At 37.3% G+C, this 21700-nt stretch overlaps 1 protein-coding gene across 1 annotated transcript in view; it reads left to right on the plus strand.

Annotated features, from left to right (window-relative positions):
- Nucleotides 1–21700, plus strand: part of mTor (serine/threonine-protein kinase Tor) — a 704297-nt gene that overhangs the window by 454003 nt on the left and 228594 nt on the right. The window contains exon 31 of the mRNA XM_090387576.1: nucleotides 6099–6177. Within this exon, the coding sequence (XP_090243702.1) occupies nucleotides 6099–6177 (79 nt within the window). The remainder of the gene's footprint in view (nucleotides 1–6098; nucleotides 6178–21700) is intronic.

A 21700-nucleotide genomic window follows, 5' to 3' on the forward strand; every position in this document is an offset into this window, starting at 1 on the left:
GCCACCTCTCAGCCCATCTGCTCAACCTTTCCAGATCCTGTTGCAGCAGCATAGTGTCAGTAGTGTCCTTGACAACCCTGCCAACCTTTGTAGCATCTGCAAACTTGGACATTAAGCTTGATATACCATCATCAATATCATTTATAAATACAGAAAACAACAATGGACCCAACACTGAGCCCTGAGGGACTCCACTAATAACATCAGTCCACGATGAGCAGTGTCCATTGATTACCACTCTCTGTCTTCTCCCCCTCAACCACCCCTTTATCCATAGCAGCAATTTGCCTCCAATGTCACACTGCTCCAATTTGTGTAGCAGTCTTCCATGTGCAACAGTATCAAAAGCCTTTCTAAGATCCAAGTATGTAATATCAAAGTTATTCCCTGCATCCAGCTCTTTTGTGACTGCATCATAGTATCCAATCAAGTTGGTCAGGCAAGACTTTCCCTTAACAAAACCATGCTGTGTCTGAGCTATAACTGAAGTCTTGTCTAAATGATCCTGCAGTGCTTCTTTAACCAGTGCCTCCATTAATTTTCCTGGAACAGAAGTTAAGCTCACAGGTCTATAATTACTTGTTTCAGCCTTTGATCCTCCTTTGTGAATTGGGGTCACATTTGCACATTTCCAGTCCATGGGTACCTCCCCTGAGTCCAAGGAAGCTCTCATAACTATGGCTAAGGGTTTGCTTACTTCCTTTGCTGCCTCCTTTAATATAACTGGATAGATCCCATCCACCCCGGGTGCCTTTCTTGTGTTTATCTTCAACAGTTTCTCCTCCACTTTACTCCCAGTTATTTCAAGATTCTGTAGCTTACTGCTAGAGTTGAATACACCTCTGGCATTCCCCTTGCTGAATAACTCCTCGTGTGAATGTCGATGCAAAATATTCATTTAGTTTGTTAGCTACCTGAGCAGGATCATCAACAGTTGACCCATCAATATCAAGTGGACCAATCTGATTCATCCCCTTCCTTCTAGAGTTTACATAAGTAAAGAACTCTTTGCTGTTTTTCTTTGCATCCCTTGCCAAGGATTTCTCGTAATCTGCCTTCGCCTGCCTAACCTCCTTTGTAACTTGGTTGCATATCAACTTGTATCTATCATAGGCTTCTGTGTCATGTGTTAATTTGTAAGTATCCCATGCATTTTTCTTCTCTGCCATATGCCTCATTAGTTCATCTGACATCCATTTTGGCCTAAACCTTGAACAATATTTCTTAGTTGGTATGTAAAGCCTAGTAGCTTCCAAGATAAGTTCTTTGAATGCTTCCCATTTTGAATTTGCTGTTGGTAACATCATCAGTTGGTCCCACTGTATAGAATTTAAATACTGTCTCAGTCCATCGTAGTCGCCTTTACGGAAGCAATAACCCTTCCCTTTACCCCTAATGGTAGTTACCTCTTTGAGTAAATCCCACTTCAGCACACTGTGATCACTGCCACCTAGTGGTTCATTTATCTGCAGATTCTTAATGCATGAAGAATCACTGCTGATAATCAAATCAAGAGTATTACTCCCTCTAGTTGCCTCCCGAACATGCTGATGTAGAAAACAATCATCCAATAAATCCACAAAAGCCCTGCTAGTGTGTGAGTGACCAGCCCCCAAATTCCAGTCAATATCTGGGAAATTAAAATCTTCCATTATAAGACTCTCTGATTTACTGGCCCACTCTATTTCCCTGTACAGTTTCTTATTATACTCATCAGAGTCATTAGGCCTATAGCACACTCCTACTCTCAATTTTGATCTCCCAATGCTTATGTCACACCAAACTGACTCAACACTGCACTGTCCAGCGATGTCGACTGGCTTCACTTCCTTGGTTTTTATGTGTTTCTTAACTAATAGCATAACCCCTCCCCCCTTCCTATCCTGTCTTTCCTTTTTGTAGACGTTGTACTCCCCAAATTGCAGTTCTGCATCCCTTATATCTGTGTGACACCACGTCTCTGATATCCCAACAATATCTGCCTTTGATGTTTTGAGCAATACCTCAAATTCATCAAATTTATTTACTAAACTCCTAGCATTGGTGTACACGCAAGTATACCTGCACCTGTTTCTATTCTTAGCTACCCTAACACAACCCATGTGTTTACATGTACCGCAATGGCTCCCAGCAGTCTCTGAAATACCATGCATCTTGTTTTTCAGGCTTCTGCTCATTCTAATAGAAGCAGTGCAAGAATCTCTTTCACCTCTGCCAGTGGCTACTGTCAATCTATTGGTCTTTGTCTCCCCCCAAGCTAGCAGTTTTCCGACCCACCTAACACTGCCTCGATAGCATCAGCAAATATTCTTGCACCCTTTCTATTTAAGTGAATCCCATCCCTGTAGAAGCAATCTCTCCTGTTAACAAGTACAGTCCAGGCTGAAAAAAATTCTACCCCTTGAGCCTTGCACAATCTTTCCAGGGCCGAATTGATTGACAAGGCTCTCATCATATACTCCCTCCTATCATCAAGAATAATACAATAGAGAAGTTATATGCTATAGGGGGAAGAACATTAAGAATTAGATTAAATAAGATTAGATAAGACTGAATTACAATAACATGAATTATGGATCAGGGTCATTGCTATCGCAAAAGTACCCTACAGCCATAATGTATATATAAAATATTACTAGTATAAAATACATTAAGTAGATGTTTATGCATGGAAATGAACTAATGAAAATATGGTGTACCCTGGGAGCGATATATGTTGTGAACGAAGGTGGGAAGAAAGGAACTGGAAAAATAATTGTAACGATAGAAAAGTAAACCAAATGAATATTTTTGAAGAGACGACCTAGGTGGAGATAGCATTGCAGAGTCTTTCATAATTTTTGTGTCTTCATCAGAGGTCATCCACCAAAATCATGAAAAAGACAGCAATGCTCTTCCTTCTGTTTCCGACATGCTCTGTATGTCAAAGTACACGTGCGAAAGTCCACGTGGTAATATCAATTTTCAAATTTTGAATAAAATTTGAATAACATTATACCAAGTTTGCAATTACATAATGTGTTAATAAGTTATAGCATACAGAACATGCATGACCTTAAAGAAGTAAGTGGAACGCTATGAAAGTAGAAAAGACAAAGACAAAGGCAAGGAAAATCCGAATGACAAGAACTTACCGCTACATGCCGGACTGACAGAAAAGACTGTGTCAGTGGGTTTCCAGTGTATTTATGCATGGGTACGCTAGCGGCGCCTAGCGTTAGACAAATTTTGGTGTGTGTTTTTTGAAATAACATGGACGATGAAGCTACGCTAGGTTAAATACATGATGCTCAAACTGTCCAGGATAGTTAAGAAATATAATAGCTGACAAAGTAGCGATAGAAGGCAGCTAAACTTTGTTAAGGCAAAAAATAGATTGGGTAAAGTTAGAAAAATAGAGCTCTGATTTCGCGTTCGGTAAACTAATGGCTCACAGGGCATAAGATGTAGAGGCTAGTAAAGTGGAAAGATGATTATGGTAGAGATATGTAGAAGGGTGGTTCGGGGTTGCAAACCCGTTCCTATAGTTAGGACCCTGAACGAATGTCTGGGAGTTAGTGCATCATGTATTTAAGGTCAGTTGTGTTACAAGGTGGCATAATGTAATATAGTTAAGTTAGCATATAATATAATTAAATATAAAATGCCCAAACTTAAATATAAATAAAGTTAAGTATGAACATAATTACAAAATAATTACAAGATAAATACACTGTAATGGGCCAATTGGTGGGTACGAGTTTTCCAGACTGTAAGACACCACAGAGGCCTAGTGTATTGTATTTACACTATATATATACTTGATATGTATGGGATTAATTATATGTCGATAATGCTATTTATATTAATATCTTTTAGATTCTTGTGCCTTAATATGTTAAAGGCTTTACTGATATGATGGCGCAGATATGCTATAGGAAAAAGGTTGTTCTTGAGTTTCTTGTATAATATCCTGATGTTATCAATGGCTGTTTCATTATTGCTGCATATGGTTGCTATTCTGATCCATTGTGCTAGAATAACATTGGCATGTACTTTTTTGGAAATATTTGAATTCCATTGTGTAATGTATATAATATATATGTATATAGCAGAGTTGCCAGTTTCTGGCTAGGGGCCGCTTGCTAATAAAAATGGGAAAAAAAGAAGAAAAAAAAAATAGATAATTAAATGTGCTGACTTTAAAGGGTTAGTTGGACAACAATCTTTAACATGAATGTCAAGGTACATTTTTAAACGCCCACATCCAATACTTCCCAGAAAATCTAAGAAGTGTTAGAAGTGTTATTCACCAGGTCAGTAAAACATGCCAATGAGGTACCAGGGGAGGTGGAATATCAGCATGATAGCTGACTATTGCCTGATGCTGAAGAGGGACTGTAAAGTAGAAGGATCAGCAAGAAAATCAAAAAAACAAAAATTTGACCCATTGTAGATCAGTTTTTAAAATGAGAGGTGAGTGTTTAGTGGGCTTTTTACAACACTACCCTTTTTAATAGTATTGTCAACTTGTATTTAAATATAAAAGTCGGGTAAAAGACTTATATTTAGTAGGATTTTATTATAATTTCAGTGCGCAGATTCTGCCAAAATTAATTGAAATTTGTGAAAAATAAAATAAAATCAAATTTTCTTTTGTGATTTTTGAAGAAACGTGACAAAAAAAAGAAAGTAATATTAGAAAATGATCCAAAAATACCCTTTTCTGAGAAAACATCAGTGCATTTTTTTTTTTTTAATTCAAAATTTAATTCATAATCATTATGGACCATTATATATATTCAGTTTTTACCTAAGCTTTTGTTTATATTTCAGAACAGCAATATGGCAAGTGGAGCATTAATTACTTCATTGTACAGCAGCCATAAACAATAGTCACATTACTGTGAACCACACATTTTGTGTCAGTGTGCCAACTGCAGATTTAAAAAAATTGTTACACGTGTAACAATCACAGTGTAACAAACACTGTGATTGTTACATGTGTATGCATGTAACAATCACAGTGTATTTGTAATAGTTTAGCCAATCTTGAAGATTGATTGGTGTGATATTTTGAGTAATGAGTAAAGACTGTCACAAGAATGTGAGTGTATGCATTACTGCTGTTCATTGTGCTCTGCACTTGTCACATGGGGAATTGACTGACGCATGGAAGTTATTTCTCTGGTTAATGGGGTTGGTGGGTGTGTGTGTGTGTGTGTGTGTTTCTACTATACATTTTTCAGGGACTTTATGGTTTCTGCCTCACTAATATCCGCCGACCGGGCTAGCCGAGTGGGTAAAAGTACCTGCCCGGCAACCCAAAGGTCGTGGGTTCGATTCCCGCCTCGGGCTTGGATCAAAGTACTGCAAAAACCTTGGGAGGTGCAATATGGCCACAGAAGCCGATGCGCCAACAACTACCAAATCAAAATCAAAATCACTAATATCCATGCTTATGAACTACTTGATGTTAGACAATAGAAATGCAAGGACTGATCGCTACAGTTGTCTTTAAGCACACCATAGAAACCTGCACCACTAAACCATAGGAACCATATAGGTTTCTATGGTTTGGTAGTGTAGTAGCATATCTCTGTTACTAATACTTTATCAGAGCTGGTAACAAAGGGAATAGAAGAGAGTGAAAAATGTGTGAAATATAATAACAAATAATCCAGTTTACTAGACCGGAAATGAATGAAAATGCACTGTGTATACATGTAAAAAACATGTCATGAATACAAGGTGGACAGTTAGAAAAATAATTTTAAAAATGCATGTGGTTAGTTTCATAGAAAGTTTCACATAGGATATGAGTTGAATAAGTAGAATAAATAAATTTAATTTTAAATTATAATTTAATGAGGAGCAGCAAAATATTAAATAATATCTTTCATCATCTGAACTGGTGGCTTTGATTGATAAGCAGTGTGAATTCCAGATCAAAAAAAAGAAGTTAATTTGCAGATATAGAATTAATGATTGGTTGTTTGTTTGGCTTATCAACTACTATGATCATCAAAGGGTGCCAGTTCCTATGATCTTTATTTTGCACTTTGTCAAAGAAGTTTTTGGACCACAATGATTATTTTATTATTATTTTATTTTTATAGTATCAATAACAAACTTCATCAGCCTGAAGCAGCAGCTGGTGTTTTGGAATATGCAATGAAGAATCATGGAGCAGATCTGGTATGTAATTATTTAACAAATTGAGGAGGTGAGAAATATATATCAGGGTATCCACAAAGTTCATCTATAGATTTCGATAGATGCTGTAGATGAACAAATGTAACTATGGACATGCAGTTTGCTGTAATTTATAGTAAATCTCTTACAGTTTCAATTCTTACCTTATTATACCTTGACATGGGCACCTTTAGTAGCATGGACTGCCAGCCTGTAATCCATTTCATGTTTTTTATAGTATAGCAGGGTCTGTTGCCACAATGGCATTTGTGATATTGGTATTCAAGTCATTTATCCCATGTCCTCAACATATCCCCTTGTTAAGGAGGACTTTGTCTAAGGGAGCAGGTAGCCAAGGAATCAACCACCTTTGCCAATCTATTTTCCAAGAAATTCATATTTGAGATAATATTAGTGGAAAGTGAGGCCCCCCCATCCCCAGTTCCACATTGGGGAGTCCTTTTTTGTTGTGGCGTCTCCATAGCCAGGTGGGCAGGAGCAGCAGTGCATAGCACACGCTTCTTGATTACACTGGGGTTCAAGCCCATGACCACCAAATACGGAGGATGCGGAAAGGTCAGGGAATGACCACCACATATCCCCGGAGCAATATGGCCTTGGTTGCTAATGCTCTTAAAAACCAAATAACAACAATAACCTTTTTGTTGCAGAATGATTTGATTGCAGATGCAGAATCTAAGGCACTGCATAAAGTTGGATCTCAGAGAATTTATGAGAATATGGATTGGCAAAGATGGGCCATATTTCATATCATGATCCTCATTCTTTTATGTCAAAGGACCACATTGACATTTTGTTAGACTTCTGAGGCCATATAAGGAAAGGGTTGGTTTAAGTTCTTACTGTTTTGTTCTGTAAGAGCTAGTGAATTGTTTTGCATACATTGCTGCATCTTCTTCATACTAATTGTGCTTGCAACCCCCCCCCCCCCCATAACCAAGGCAGGAGACGTACAGGAGAGAAAAGGATTTATTTCACATGACAAGAATTAAAAAATGAAGGTGTTTTCAATAGGAATAAAACAATAATTTTTTCAAAAAATAAACAAAAATAAGTTTTTTTTTTTTTTTTTTTCCATAGATACATTTTAAATTATAGGGGCAGAATGGGAGATGGACTTATGAAGGAGTTTACTATACTTTGGATAACTATTTCCAGCCAGGGCTACTCACAACAAACGTAGTGACAGTAGCAACTAGATTTTCAGTTAGGTTCTTATTAACAGTTTGCTCCATATGCTTGTTACCTGAGACTGATACCCCCAGCACGACCTTCTTGATCCAATTATGTTGTTGCCTTTCCTTTGCTATTAGATTTCAATAAATATATCCCAACCTGCAGATATTAATGAGATGATCAGATCCTAGAACATATGCTTGTAAATAATGACCTCGCCCTCTAAAATATAGGAAGTAATATTATTTTCACACTTACCAGTACATTCCTACCTGTACCTTTTCTGCCATGCATTTTTCTATGTTATCTTTTCCTTTCATATACTTAGAATGTGTGGAGTGTAACCTGTATGGAAGTGATTAGTTCCCTATGTTTATTGTAGAATAAACATTTTATTTAGTATAAAACTTGGTCAATCCTTTAAGTTATTGTCAGGGATAAATTGGTAAATCTGACTGGAATGCCTTCAAACATTTGGTAGAGTTATCTTCATCAGTCAATCAGAAATCTATAAAGAGTGTAGGAACATATTTCACAGAAAACATTGTTCATGTAGCAGCAGTTACAATTCCAAGAATATCTACCTAGTTTTAATGTTTGCTCAAACCAGAATGGAATGCAGAATGCACAGTATCAATATGGTACTAAACAAGGCTTTGGGGATAGGCTGGTGACATCACACCACATATAGCTTTTAAAATATGAATACCAGAAGGAAAGCAATTGGTTACATTGGTCCTAAATATAAAGTATAACTGTTTATGATCCTTTTTAGATTGCTGAAAAACTGAATAGATACATTCACATATGAGGAATTTTTTTTTTTTAGGGATGGGGATGATGGAAGTGTGTCACATTCTGACAGGGAGCTAAATGATATTGTAATAACTGAGATGATAATAGAAGAGAAATTGTTGAAACTAAATGTTAAAAAAGGTATCTGGGATGGATGAGATAATATCCAGTTATATTAAAGGAGGCAGAAAAAGTTGCAGGCAAACCTTTAGCCATAATTATGAGAGCATTCTTGGATTTGTGGGAAGTCCTATGGGTCAGAGATGTGCAAATGTCTCCACAGTTTACAAAGGGTGACATAAGTAATTAGAGACCTGTTAGCTTGACTTCTGTTCAGGGAAAATAATGGAGTCACTGATTAAAGAAGTACATGCAGTAACAGCATATATTTGTTAAGGTGCAAATTTTGTCTGACCAGTCTGATTGGATATTGTGACCCAGTAACAAAGGAACTGGATAAAAAAAAATATTTTAGCATCATGTACTGAAAGCTTTTGGCACTGTTCCACATAAATGACCATTACACAAATTGGAACAGTATGGAATTAAGGGCAAGTTACTGTTTCAGATAAAGGGATGGTTGAGTGTTAGTAGGCAGAGTAGTTATCAGTGGGCACTACTCTTTTTGGACTAATGTTATTAGTGGAGTTCCCCAGGATTTAGTGCTGGGCCCATTATTGTTTTCAGTGTTTATTAATGATATTGATAAAGGCATATGAGATTTAATGTCTAAGTTTGCACGATATGAAAGTTGGAAGGGTGTTTAATGATAGTAATCAGGATATGCTACTACAACAAGATCTAAAAAATTAGGCAGTTGGGTGAGAAGAAACAATTGAAGTTTAACATTGACAAATGCAAAGTACCACATGTGAGTAGCAGTGGAGAACAAAAGGACCCGGTGGGGTGGTAATTGTACACCAAGACATGAAGCGTTCTGAACAGTGCAAACAACTCTCAGCACAGCTTGCAGGGTTTTGTTGGTGATATACAGTAATTTTCATAGGAAGGATAAGGAGTTGATTGTGGTCGTCAGTGTAGATTTTGAAGTTTCCAAAATTAGTACATAAAAATGTAGTAATTCCTTTGTGACTAACATACATAGACATGTCGAGACCTATAATTAGGTATTATAGCGGTCATATTAATGACTGCTATGTAAATGTGTGAAGTGTTTCTTTCCCTATCATTTGTTTTCTGGTGCAGTTCTGCTAACTAGTATCTGCTTCTAACATGATTTTCATGTTCTGTGACAGTGGTTACACATAGCTGTGTGAACAGTCCAAATGTATTTTGTTACATTTGCGATAACTATGTTGTGGTGATATAAAGGCAGAATATACAGTGAGGCGTCATTCCACGAACCAGTTCGTGGTACAAAACATGATTTCCCATAGTATCCTATGGGAAATAAATTAATTGGTACCGGATCCTCCACAAAAAAAAAAAGCCACCATTTACATACACTATTTATCCTTCTTCATAGTTACAGGTTCTTCATGTTCAGAAGCTTCAGGTTCTTTAAGTTCTTCTGCCTGTGTCTGCTTTTTAGCATTGAAGAATCTATCCAGTGGTGATTGCTTTTCTCTCTTTTTAAGGAGGGTCCTGAAGTAGTGAAGTGCTATGTCATTGTAGAGGTCCCCCACTCTGTTCACTTCAGCTGTGTTGTAGTGCCACTCCAACACCCTGTTGTGAAGATTCTTCCAGTCCTGAAGAATCTCCTTGATAGTAGCTGAAGGCATTGGACCTTTGGTGATGTTTGCCTCTTTCTCCTCCTCTGAGGAAACATTTTTTTCCATTTCCCCAACCTGATGTTTATGCAGCTCCTTCAGTTCTTCCGTGGTCAGCTGCACTTCATGCTCCTCTATTAACTCCTCCACATCTTCCACTTCCAAATCCAGGTTCTTAAGCTGCTGCCACAATGTCCTTCATGACTTGGGCTCCATTATCAGGTTCTTCCCCTTGAACACAGGCTGGCCACAGGTTTCTCCAGGCAGAGTTCAGGTTCCTAACTGACTGACACTTCACGCCAAGCTTTTTCTATGAGTCTATTGGCATGTACAATGTTAAATTCTTCCTTACAAAATTTCCTCAATGTCATGAATCTGGAAGCATGGCAAACCTCAAAGCACCTGGTGAAAAGTGCTTTGGTGTAGAGCTTCTTGAAGTTTGCTATGACATTCTGGTCCATTGGCTGAATTAGAGGTAGAGTTGGAGGTAAGAAAACAATCTTCAGGAAGCTGAACTCCAATTCCAGAGCATCTTCTAAATCAAGTGGGTGGCCAGGTGCATTATCCATAGTGAGGACAGCCTTCAGTGGCAAGTTCTTTTCCTCCAGGTATTTCTTCACTGTAGGTGCAAAGACTTCAAGCACCCAGTCCTTGAAAAGAAGCTTAGTAACCCAAGCTTTTGGGTTAGATTTCCAGTAGACTCCAAGTTTACCTTTGACAATTGAGTGCTTCTTAAATGCTCTTGGTGTTTCAGAATGATACACCAAGAGAGGCTTGATCTTCAGGTCTTCACTAGCAATGGCAGCAAAGAGGAGGGTCAGCCTGTCCTTCATAGGCTTGTGGCCTGGCAGAGCTTGTTCTTCCTTTGTGATGTAGGTTTTACTGGGCATTTTTTCCAGGAAAGCCCGGTTTCATCAAAGATCCGTTTTGGTAGATATCCTTCATCTTTCATGAGCTTCTCAAATTTCTTGGCAAATTTATCAGCGGCTTCTTTATCAGCACTTGCTGCCTCCCCATGCCTTATGACACTGTGAATGCCAATCCTCCCTTAAACTTCTCAAACCACCCCCTGCTTGCCTTAAATTCAGATTCTTCAGAGCTTGACCCTGGAGTTTTTTCCCTTCAGGTCAACATAGATGTGCTTGGCTTTCAGACAGATGACTTCTTTGCTGATGGTATCTCCTGCCATTTGCCTTTGGTGGATCCACAGAAGCAGCAAATTCTCCATTTCTTCAATGATGGGGTTTCTTAGGGTACTGGTAACTCCCTTTGCAACCTCAACATTCTTGATGGTCTTCTTGTTCTTCAAGATGGTTCCAATGGTGGATTTGTTTACTCCATATTCAATTGCCAGATCAACTACCCTAGCTCCTTTTTCATGCTTGGCAATGATGTCTTTCTTGGTTTCAATAGTGATTTTCTTGAGTTTTCTTGGGTTGACTTACACTGACACTTTCCTTAGGATCCATTTTTTGAATCTTTTCAAAATCTTTTTTAAACTCTTTTCAAAAGAAACTTTCAAAAAACAAATTTGGAACTTTCCTGAAACAAAAGAAAGACATGGTGAACAAAACAGAATGTGTGTTGTGTTTGTATTAACCACTTCCCTGATTATCCCGAGTTAACTCAGGTTAGCATTTTAATGTCATAAATTATTATCCTGAGATATCTCGTGGTCGTATACGAATTTGTGTTCTTTCAATACTTACCTGAGTGAAGCCGTCAGCACGTTGTAAAGTAATGCATTCATTGCAATATGGCTCTTGTGGCCATTCGCCTGTGGGCATGTTTCTTGGAATATTTTTATCTGAGATAAGCATCAGATGATGCCTGCTGATACCTTGCATATTGTTGTTGCCTGGTGTTCTTTCCTGAGCACTGTGCTGCACGAGGTTGTCTGTTTCGTTTTCAAGAATTAGCATCAGATGGATAATTAATAATGAAGAATTAATTATGGATAATGACTGAAGAATATTGCAGTTCTGATCGGGATAATAATTCTAGGAATTATTATCCATAATCAAGCACTGTACTACACGGCATAAAAATAATAAAAATCGTTATTTAAAAAATTAGTATTTTTTTGACACGAAAATAGGGAAAAATAGTAAGGGAAGTGGTTAAAACCCGGGTTCGTGGTACAAAAAGTTCGTTGTATGGGGCATTCGCCATATGAGGCTCCACTGTAATATCATTTGTGAAAAATGCCACATAATTTGAGATTAAAATAATCAGTCAAAGTAAAAATTTGATCTCCTCCATAAAGTGTGTAATATGTACCTGCAATTGTTGAAATGTGGCAAAAAAAAAAAAACCATTACATTTTGCGTTGCCATCAAGTGGTGGGGGGATCTTAGGAGCACATTAATGATTGCTACTTTTGTTCCATACACGTAGTATGTTATGAAAGCATTAATTACAGCTGCATTAACTGTAAGACTAATACCCCATGGACCTCAACTACCAGTTCCACTCAGTTTCACTTTTTATGACAGGTTTTGGCACATTATAGCCTTACTTGCTAATGCACCAATAAAACCCAAACAACCAACCAGTTCCATCCCCACCAGGTTCTCTTGAATGTACATCATCAGATTCTGAATTTGACATTTATGATCTAGAGCAGTAGTGTCCAACCTACAGCCCGCACGGAAAGTGAACTAAAACAGCATTTTAGAGAGTCGTGCCACTGCATGTACAGGCATGCAAGGGTCGAGCTCCACTGTATGAGACATGTACATGTAGTCCAGTGCAGTAATAAGTACACTAAATACAGTTATGTACGTATCAACATTTTCATATTGTAAAATTCTACTATTTTGATATAACTTGTTCAGTGTATTGAATTATTATTAATTTGTATTGGATTAAAAAATCATCCTTAAAAATGTTCCAAAATAGGAAAGTTGATTTGGAGCATTGTGTTTTTAATCAAAAGTGGACTGAAGACTATTTCTTCATTGAGTATGACGAAAAAGCAGTGTGTTTGGTGTGTAAGGAGACCATGTCAGCTTTTAAAGGATGTAATTTAAAATGGCACTTTGATTTCAAGCATAATCTTATGATCAGTATAAAGGAGTGTTTCAAAAAGAAAAGTGTTCAAAGTTACAAAACGAATTAAGAAAACAACAAAACACACTGAAAACATATCAGTCAAGAAATTTATCTGCTGTAAGTGCCAGTTATCAAGTTGCACATTTGATCACTTTTGAAAGTAAACTGTTCAGTCGTGGTGAATTTGTTAGCATTGTTTGTTAAAAGTTGTGGAAAGAAATTTGTCTGGAGAAATGAACAATGATTATTATTATTATTATTATTAGCTATATGATGCAAGGAAGCCTGAGGTTTATACTGCACCAACCAAAAACAAAATTTCTGAATTACCCTGTGAGAGAGAGAGAGAGAGAGAGAGAGAGAGAGAGGAAAGAAAAAACAAGAGTCAGAAGGAGAAGGGGAATCACCAAGAAAGAGAAGAATGATGATATCCAGCTCAGGATACTGGGTGTGCCAAGCCCATACTCACCAGATATGAGTCCCTGGGGTTGCCACAAGACACTAGTTTGTCTTGACAAACAATTATGCGAAGAGTAGAAGATATTGGAAAAATTTGTTCAAACTACCTTTGGAAAACATAAAACAAATGAAATATTTTAGTGTGGTACTGGATGACAGTACTGATGTAAATGACACAGTTGAATTCTTTATCTTCATATGTGGAATTAATAATAATTTTGTACCAGTTGAAGATTTAGCTGATCTACAGAGTATGCACAAAACAATTACAGGTGAAAATCTTTTTGAAAATTTTTGCCAATCTATTGAAAAGTTAGGATTAAATATTAAAAACCTGGTGGGAGTCACAACTGACAGTGTGAAAAATATGATTGGTGAAAACATTGGACTTATGGGTAGAATATTAGGGTTGAATTTGAAAGTGTCTGCAATTCTGCCCAGACATGATAGGAGGGAGTATATGACGAGAGCCTTGTCGATCAATTCGGCCCTGGAAAGATTGTGCAAGGCTCAAGGGGTAGAATTTTTTTTCAACCTGGTCTGTACTTGTTAACAGGAGAAACTGCTTCTACAGGGATGGGATACACTTAAATAGAAAGGGTGCAAGAATATTTGCTGATGCTATCGAGGCAGTGTTGGGGGAGCGGAAAACTGCTAGCTTGGGGGGATACAAGGACTAATAGATTAACAGTAGCCACTGGCAGAGGTGAAAGTGATTCTTGCACTGCTTCTATTGGAATGAGCAGCAACCTGGAAAACAAGCTGCAGGATATTTCAGAGACTGCTGGGAGTCATTGCAGTACAAGTAAACACATGGGTTGTGTTAGGGTAGCTAAGAATAGGAACAGGTGCACATATACATGTACCTGTTCATGTACACCAATGCTGGGAGTTTGGTAAATAAAAATTGATGAATTTGAGGTATTGCTCAAAACATCAAAGGCAGATATTGTTGGCATATCAGAGACGTGGTGTCACACAGATATAAGGAATGCAGAACTGGAATTTGGGGAGTACAATGTGTACAGGAAGGAGGGGTTATGCTATTAGTTAAGAAACACATAAAATCCAAGGAAGTGAAGCCAGTCGACATCGCTGGACAGTGCAGTGTCGAATCAGTTTGGTGTGACATAAGCATTGGGAGATCAAAATTGAGAGTAGGAGTGTGTTATAGGCCTAATGACTCTGATGAGTATAATACGAAACTGTACAGGGAAATAGAGTGGGCCAGTAAATCAGAGAGTCTTATAATGGGGGATTTTAATTTCCCAGATATTGACTGGAATTTGTGGGTTGGTCACACACACACTAGCAAGGCTTTTGTGGATTTATTGGATGATGGCAGCATGGTCGTGAGGCAACTAGAGGGAGTAATACTCTTGATCTGATTATCAGTAGTGATTCTTCATGCATTAAGAATCTGCAGATAAATGAACCACTAGGTGGCAGTGATCACAGTGTGCTGAAGTGGGATTTACTCAAAGAGGTAACTACCATCAGGGGTAAAGTGAAGGGTTTTTGCTTTCGTAAAGGTGACTATTGTGGTCTGAGACAGTATTTAAATTCTATATGGTGGGCCAACTGATGATGTTACCAACAGCAAATTCAAAATGGGAAGCATTCAAAGAATTTATCTTGGAAGCTACTAGACTTTACATACCAACTAAGAAATATTGTTCAAGGTTTAGGCCTAAATGGATGTCAGATGAACTAATGAGACATATGGCAGAGAAGAAAAATGCATTTGATATATATAAATTAATGGGTGACATGGAAGCCTATGATAGATATAAGCTGGTCTGTAACCAAGTCCCAAAGGAGATTAGGCAGGCAAAGGCAGATTATGAGAAATCTTTGGCAAAGGATGCAAAGAAAAACAACAATGAGTTCTTTACCTATGTAAATTCTAGAAGGAAAGGGATGAATCAGATTGGTCCAATGGATATTGATGGTTCAACTGTTGATGATCCTGCTCAGCTGGCTAACAAACTAAATGAATATTTTGCATCTACATTCATCCATGAAGAGTTATTCAGGGAGGTGAATGCCAGCGGTGAGTTAAACTCTGGCAGTGAGCTAGATGATTTTGTAATAACTGTGATGAAAGTGGAGGAGAAATTGTTGAAGATAAACATAAAAAAGGCACCGGGGTGGATGGGATCTATCCAGTTATATTAAAGGAGGCAGCAAAGGAAGTAAGCAAAACCTTAGCCATAATTATGAGAGCTTCCTTGGACTCAGGGGAGGTACCCATAGACTGGAAATTTGCAATTGTGACTCCAATTCACAAAGGAGAATCAAAGGGTGACACAAGTAATTATATACCTGTTAATTTAAATTCTGTTCGAGGGAAATTAATAGAGGCACTGGTTAAAAAAGCACTGCAGTATCATCTAGAGAAAAGTTCAGTTATAGCTCAGACACAGCATGGTTTTGTTAAGGGAAAGTCTTGTCTGACCAATTTGATTGGATACTATGATGAGGTCACAATGGAACTGGATGCAGGGAATAACTTTGATATCATATATTTGATTCTTAGAAAGGCTTTTGATACTGTTGCACATGAAAGACTGCTACACACATTGGAGCAGTGTGGTTCCAATTTTCCTCCAGAGTGACGTATCAACTCTGTGGTACTACACTGACAGTGGTAGAGAACGAAAAGGACCTGGGGATAAATTATTGTTCTGGCAGATATGAAGTTTTCTGAGCAGTGCACACAGTCTGCAAGAGTAGCTCTTATTGTCTTGTCAATTATGTACAGGAATTTTTCTAGAAGGGATCAGGAGGTGATTATCCCCTTGTATAAGGCAATGGTCAGGCCACACCTTGAGTACTGTATACAGGTCTGGAGGCCTCATTTTAAGAAGGATGTAGAGCTGTTGGAACGGGTACAGAGATGGGCAACAAGATTAGTGAATGGAACAAAGGGTTGCTCTTACGAAGAAAGGCTTAAGTTTTGCAAATCACAGTGTCTGGAGACTTAGGCACCTGCGAGGTGATCTGATTGAGGTGTATAAAGCCTTAAACGGTTTGGGCATGCCCAATGCTGATGGGATTCTTCCTCTTGCTCAGAATAATCACCTGAGAGGGCATAAATTCAAATTGAGGAAAGACAGTTGTAGGATAGATGTGCGGAAGTTTGCCTTTAGCTAGCGGGTAGTTGGTTGGTGGAACAGTCTTCCATCCTTTGTTGTGGAAGTTGATAGCCTGAATAAATTTACAGCTGAGCTGGGCAGGTATTTGGAACAAACGGAGGAGTGAAATGGGAGCATTTGTTTTTGGCTGATGCTGCATAAGTTTTTTTTCTTGCATCATATGCCTCTACTAATGCTAATGACCAAGAAAAATGATAGATATCAGATCTGAACCTCTGATTGGAATTCATTGCATTATGCATCAAGAAGCTCTCTGTAGGAAAATATTGGATCAACAACATGTTATGAATGTGGTTGGTTATTTCAACTGTAAATTTTATAAGATCACATGGCCTTAATCACTATATGTTTCCACAGCTTCTTTCAGAAATTGAAGCTGAATACGAAGTTGTAATTTTATATAGTGCAATTAGATGGCTTAGTCGTGGCAAAGTGTTATATCGTTTCGTTAAACTGCATCATGAAATTTATATTTTTATTTTAGAAAAAGGGAAACCAATAAAACAACTATCAGATATGGAGTGGCTGTTTGATCTTGCAATTCTTACAGACATTTCTAGTCATTTAAGTGCTCATAATTTAAAACTACAAGGGAAAGGGAAAATGGTCTCTGATTTGTATGAAGACAACAAATCATTTCAGAATAAGTTATTATTTAAATCCAAAATTGAGCAAATCAATTTAGTTCACTTTGAATGTTGTACCGAGCTAAAAGAGAAACACATATGAGGGGGTATCAAAACGTTTGCACCCTTACCTAGAAATAATAGCCCTGGAAAGGAACTTTAATCCTTTTCTGTGTAATCTCCATGTATAGTAACACATTTCTCCCATATATGGATCAGTTGTTTAATGTCTTGATCATAGAAGTCTGTACTCTTTGCCAGAAACCACGATTTCACTTCGTTGATGACTTCCTGTGGATGTGTGCTTCCACTGCTTTGACATGTCTTTAGTCTTTGGGTGTATTATACTGGTGCATCCAGCATTCGTCATTTGTCACCAATCAATCAAAAAAGTTCTCAACATTCTCATTATACAAATTTTTTCATTACTCATTTTTTCATTACACAAATCTAACAGTTGGCAAGAACATTGCATTTGACATTGCTTCTTCAAAGGTGTCAGCAATCTTGGAACCCATCTTGTGGAGACCTTAGACATGTGCAGATGGTCATATAAAATGCTGTGGGCAGACCCATAACTAATTCCCACTGCATTTGTGATGGAATGAATTTTCACACGTCTTTCACTCAGCACCAGCTGCTCAACCTTTGCAACCGTCTCACTGTCTGTAGATGTTGATATTCTTCCTTCTCATGGCTCGTCAAAGACATTTGTATAACTGCACTGGAACTCCAGTTTTTACTTTTTTACAGTACCATGTACCATGGGATGGACAGTTCTGCCCGTACACAGCTTTCATTTCTTCATCAATTTCCTGAGCTTTCTTGCCCTGCAAATGCAGGAACTTGATCACTGCTTGATACTCCACTTTTTCAACCATAGCATCCTTCCTCAGATTCCGGGCTACACCTGTGGTATACATTCACCTACAGGAATGAAATTTCACATGTTAGTTATTAAATATGCAGACAACTTATATTAAAATGCCATCTTTCTACTGATGTTTTATCTAAGTCAGGGTACGAATTTTTGATACCCCCTTCGTATTTCCAAAGAATCATTGCCTCGTTATTACAATTACTTTTTACAAGTTTGAAAGTCGATTTGCTGATATAAGATCCCATGAAAAAGAAGCTTGTTTGAAATTATTGATCTTCAAGCCAAAACATGGTTCAAAAATAAATATATGGACTGCGAAAATAAACTATTTGAATTCTACAAGGCTCTCCCATCTGAAGATTTTCCACTAATGAAAAAAAAAAATGGCATGAAAATGGCTACTTTGTTCGGATCAATGTATGTTTGTGAGTAAATTTTTTCATGCACGAAATCAAATAAATTTATTTAAAAAGAAACAGAATAACAGATGAGCATCTTCATTCCATATTGAGAATTGGTGTCACAAATTTTCAACAAAATTTTGAACAATTATCTAAAAATATCCAGTCTCAGTCATATCATTAAATGTTAAGTTTTATTCAGTAAATGTTATTGTGTATTGTACTTAATAAAATTTTTGAATATTTTCAATTTTAAGTGTATCATGATATTTATTTTATCTAAAAATATTTCTTTACTAAATGTCTAAGAGTATGAAAGAGTTGGTTTATGCATGGGTACTGCACTTACTACCCAGGTAGTATGAATGCATTGTTTAATTGTATCTCATATTGTGAATACCTTCACAACGAGTTGCCGAGATATTGCCCTGCTTTGAATAAGTAATGCTTCACCAGTGGAGAAGACTAATGTTACTTATTCTCGGCAGATACCACCACCCAGACAGCACTGTTTCGAAGCTTGTTGGCTTACTCATCGATGGGTGGGCAAGTTGTTGTAATTTGACAGTAATGAAGTACCCTGTTGTTGCAATAGTGACAACCCAACAATCTAAAAATATTTCTTGACTCTCTAAGAGTATGAAATAGTTGGTTTATGCATGGGTACTGCACTACATCATTTCTATTACCCAGGTAGTATGAATGCATCATTTAATTATATCTCATATTGGGAATATCTTCACAACAAGTTGCTGAAGTATTGCACTGCTTTGAATAAGTAACGCTTCACCAGTGGAGAACACTATTACGCAGTGAAGAGTATTATATTTATTTATTTACCTTAATATTGAAAAGCAGTTATCCTTTTCAGATTGTAAATTTTCTAAAGTGAGCATTTAAAAACAAAAGTGAAGTTTGTTTTTTTTTTTAAAAAACAAAAGTAAAGTATTTTAAAAAAAAAAAACAAAAGTAAAATCTAAGAAATAAATCGACAACATAGATTTGTTGCACACAAACGTGTGGGGAATTTGCATTTTTTTATATATATAGTCTGAAAATAAAAAATGTTAACATGAAAATAGAAACTTCCTTTTATGTGTAACAAGATATGGAAAATGTAACACACTAATTTTTCTTGAATCGCTCAGTGTGGTCTGCAAAACAAATCTAACTTTGAATATGGTCTCCGTACACTGATCTAGAGAATGATATAAACTATTGCAATGAAGAAATTCACAAAACTAAAAATTTACTCACAGGGTATGCATCTGCAGAGCTTTCGGGATCAAAGACTGAAATCCAAGAATTTGCTGGTCCCAAGAGCAGATATCATGAAAAAGAATTGGTTCCCCATTTTTCCAAAGAAGGCTCACTGATATATTGTGACAACATTCTTGCAGCATGTACAGCTGAGTTGATTGATTTCAAGAGGAATGGTATTGTCTGATCACAATCAGACAACACTACCCCTGTGGTATTGTCTGATTATATGTCAGTCTGTGTAGTTGCTCACAGCCTGCACCACCACTGAAAGCTAATCATCAATGCACAGGAAGACAAACAGAAGCACACTTCATGTGACTGGAGAGTATTCTGAAGGGTGGTACTACATTTTGTCAAATATCCCTGCATAAACATCAATGAGGAGTTTAAGGCATCACCAGCAGTTGGGGTCTGTATGAATACGTTGCATATGGAGCTCTACAGCTTTGGTTTTCATGGGGAAGCAGTGGCACATAAGCCAAACTGCAATCAGCAGTCTCATCTTGCATGGTGCAGCCATCATGGGTTCCTTCAGTCTCTACAACTGGTTGGTACACTGATGATTTTTTTCCACATCTCTCTGTTGGGTGCCAGCTTCTCCAAGTCCTGGTATGATCTTATTGTTGTATCCCTTTGCAGTTGCTTTATGAAGTTATGAAATTGTTTCTGGGTCTAGTTCCATTAATCTTTCCTTCTGTAATCAGGCTTAACATTTTACTGTGTCTTAGGTTATATCCGAACCACCTTCCTCTTCGCTCCTTGATTAGGTTTATCATTTTTCATTTTTCTCCTAGCTCTTCTGAGACTTCTTAATTGTCTTTTTTCGGTCCAGCTTATTTTCTTGAATTTTCTCCAGCACTACATTTCAAATGCTTCAGTTCTCTGTCCATCTCGTTTGTTTATCGTCCAGGTTTCGGATACATATAGGACCGTGTTCCAAACATAGGATTTTAGAATTCTTTTCCTTATATGCTCATTCAAATACTTTGTAAAAAATTTTTGTTTTTCCTTGAAAGCTTGTTTTGCTTGCCCAATTCTTGCTTTTATTTCATCGGTGAATGTTGCATCTTGGCTCAGTGTTTGTCCTAAATCTTTAAATTTTGCTACTTGATCGATATTATTGTTTCCTATTTTGATGTTTATAGCTTTGAGGTCCTTTGAGAATGTCATGCACTTCAATTTGTTTATGTTAATTTTCATATAAACCTAGGCTGTGTGGTTGATCAGTTGTAACTTCTCGATCAGGTCACTCCAATTGCTTGATCATCTGCAAATTTTATTGCTTTTATTTGTTTGCCATTTATGGTCACTCCTAAATTGCTGTTTCCAAGGGTTTCTGCCATAATTTCCTCCGCATAGATGTTAAATAGACCTGGTCATACTCCTTTTTCTATTTTTTTTGGGTCTGTTTCCAAGTTATCAATGTATACTATGGCTTTCTGGTCTTTGTACAATGTTTTTATTAAGTTTAGTATGTTTTCATCTATTCCTATTTTTTCCAGGATTGAGAAGGATTTTGGCCATTGTATTCTATCGAAGGCTTTCTTGTAATCAATGAAGCAAATATAAAGATTTTTTCCTAGGTCAATAAATATCTCTCTCGTGAGCCTTACTGCTGCGATGGCATCTCTTGTGCCCCTATCTTTCCTGAAACCAAATTTGTCGGGTGCTAAATATCTGCGGTGGTTGGTTGGTTGGTTGGTTGGTTGGTTGGTTGGTGGAACCGACTTCCATCACTTGTTGTTGAAGTTGATAGCCTAAACAAATTTAAGGCTCAACTGGACAGGTATTTCGAATGAACGGAGGGGTGAAATGGGAGTGGTGTGTTTTTTTTTTTTTTTTTGGCTGATGCTGAATAAGCCTGTTTTCTTGCATCATATGCCTCTACTAATGCTAATCTGTTAATTTTGTCATTGATTCTCTATTTTATTATTTTTAGTAGTATTTTGGATACATGCGGGAT

The sequence above is a fragment of the Mastigoproctus giganteus genome, chromosome 13 (genome assembly GCF_048544385.1).
Source record: "Mastigoproctus giganteus isolate SK-2022 chromosome 13, ASM4854438v1, whole genome shotgun sequence".
Classification (NCBI taxonomy): domain Eukaryota; kingdom Metazoa; phylum Arthropoda; class Arachnida; order Uropygi; family Thelyphonidae; genus Mastigoproctus; species Mastigoproctus giganteus.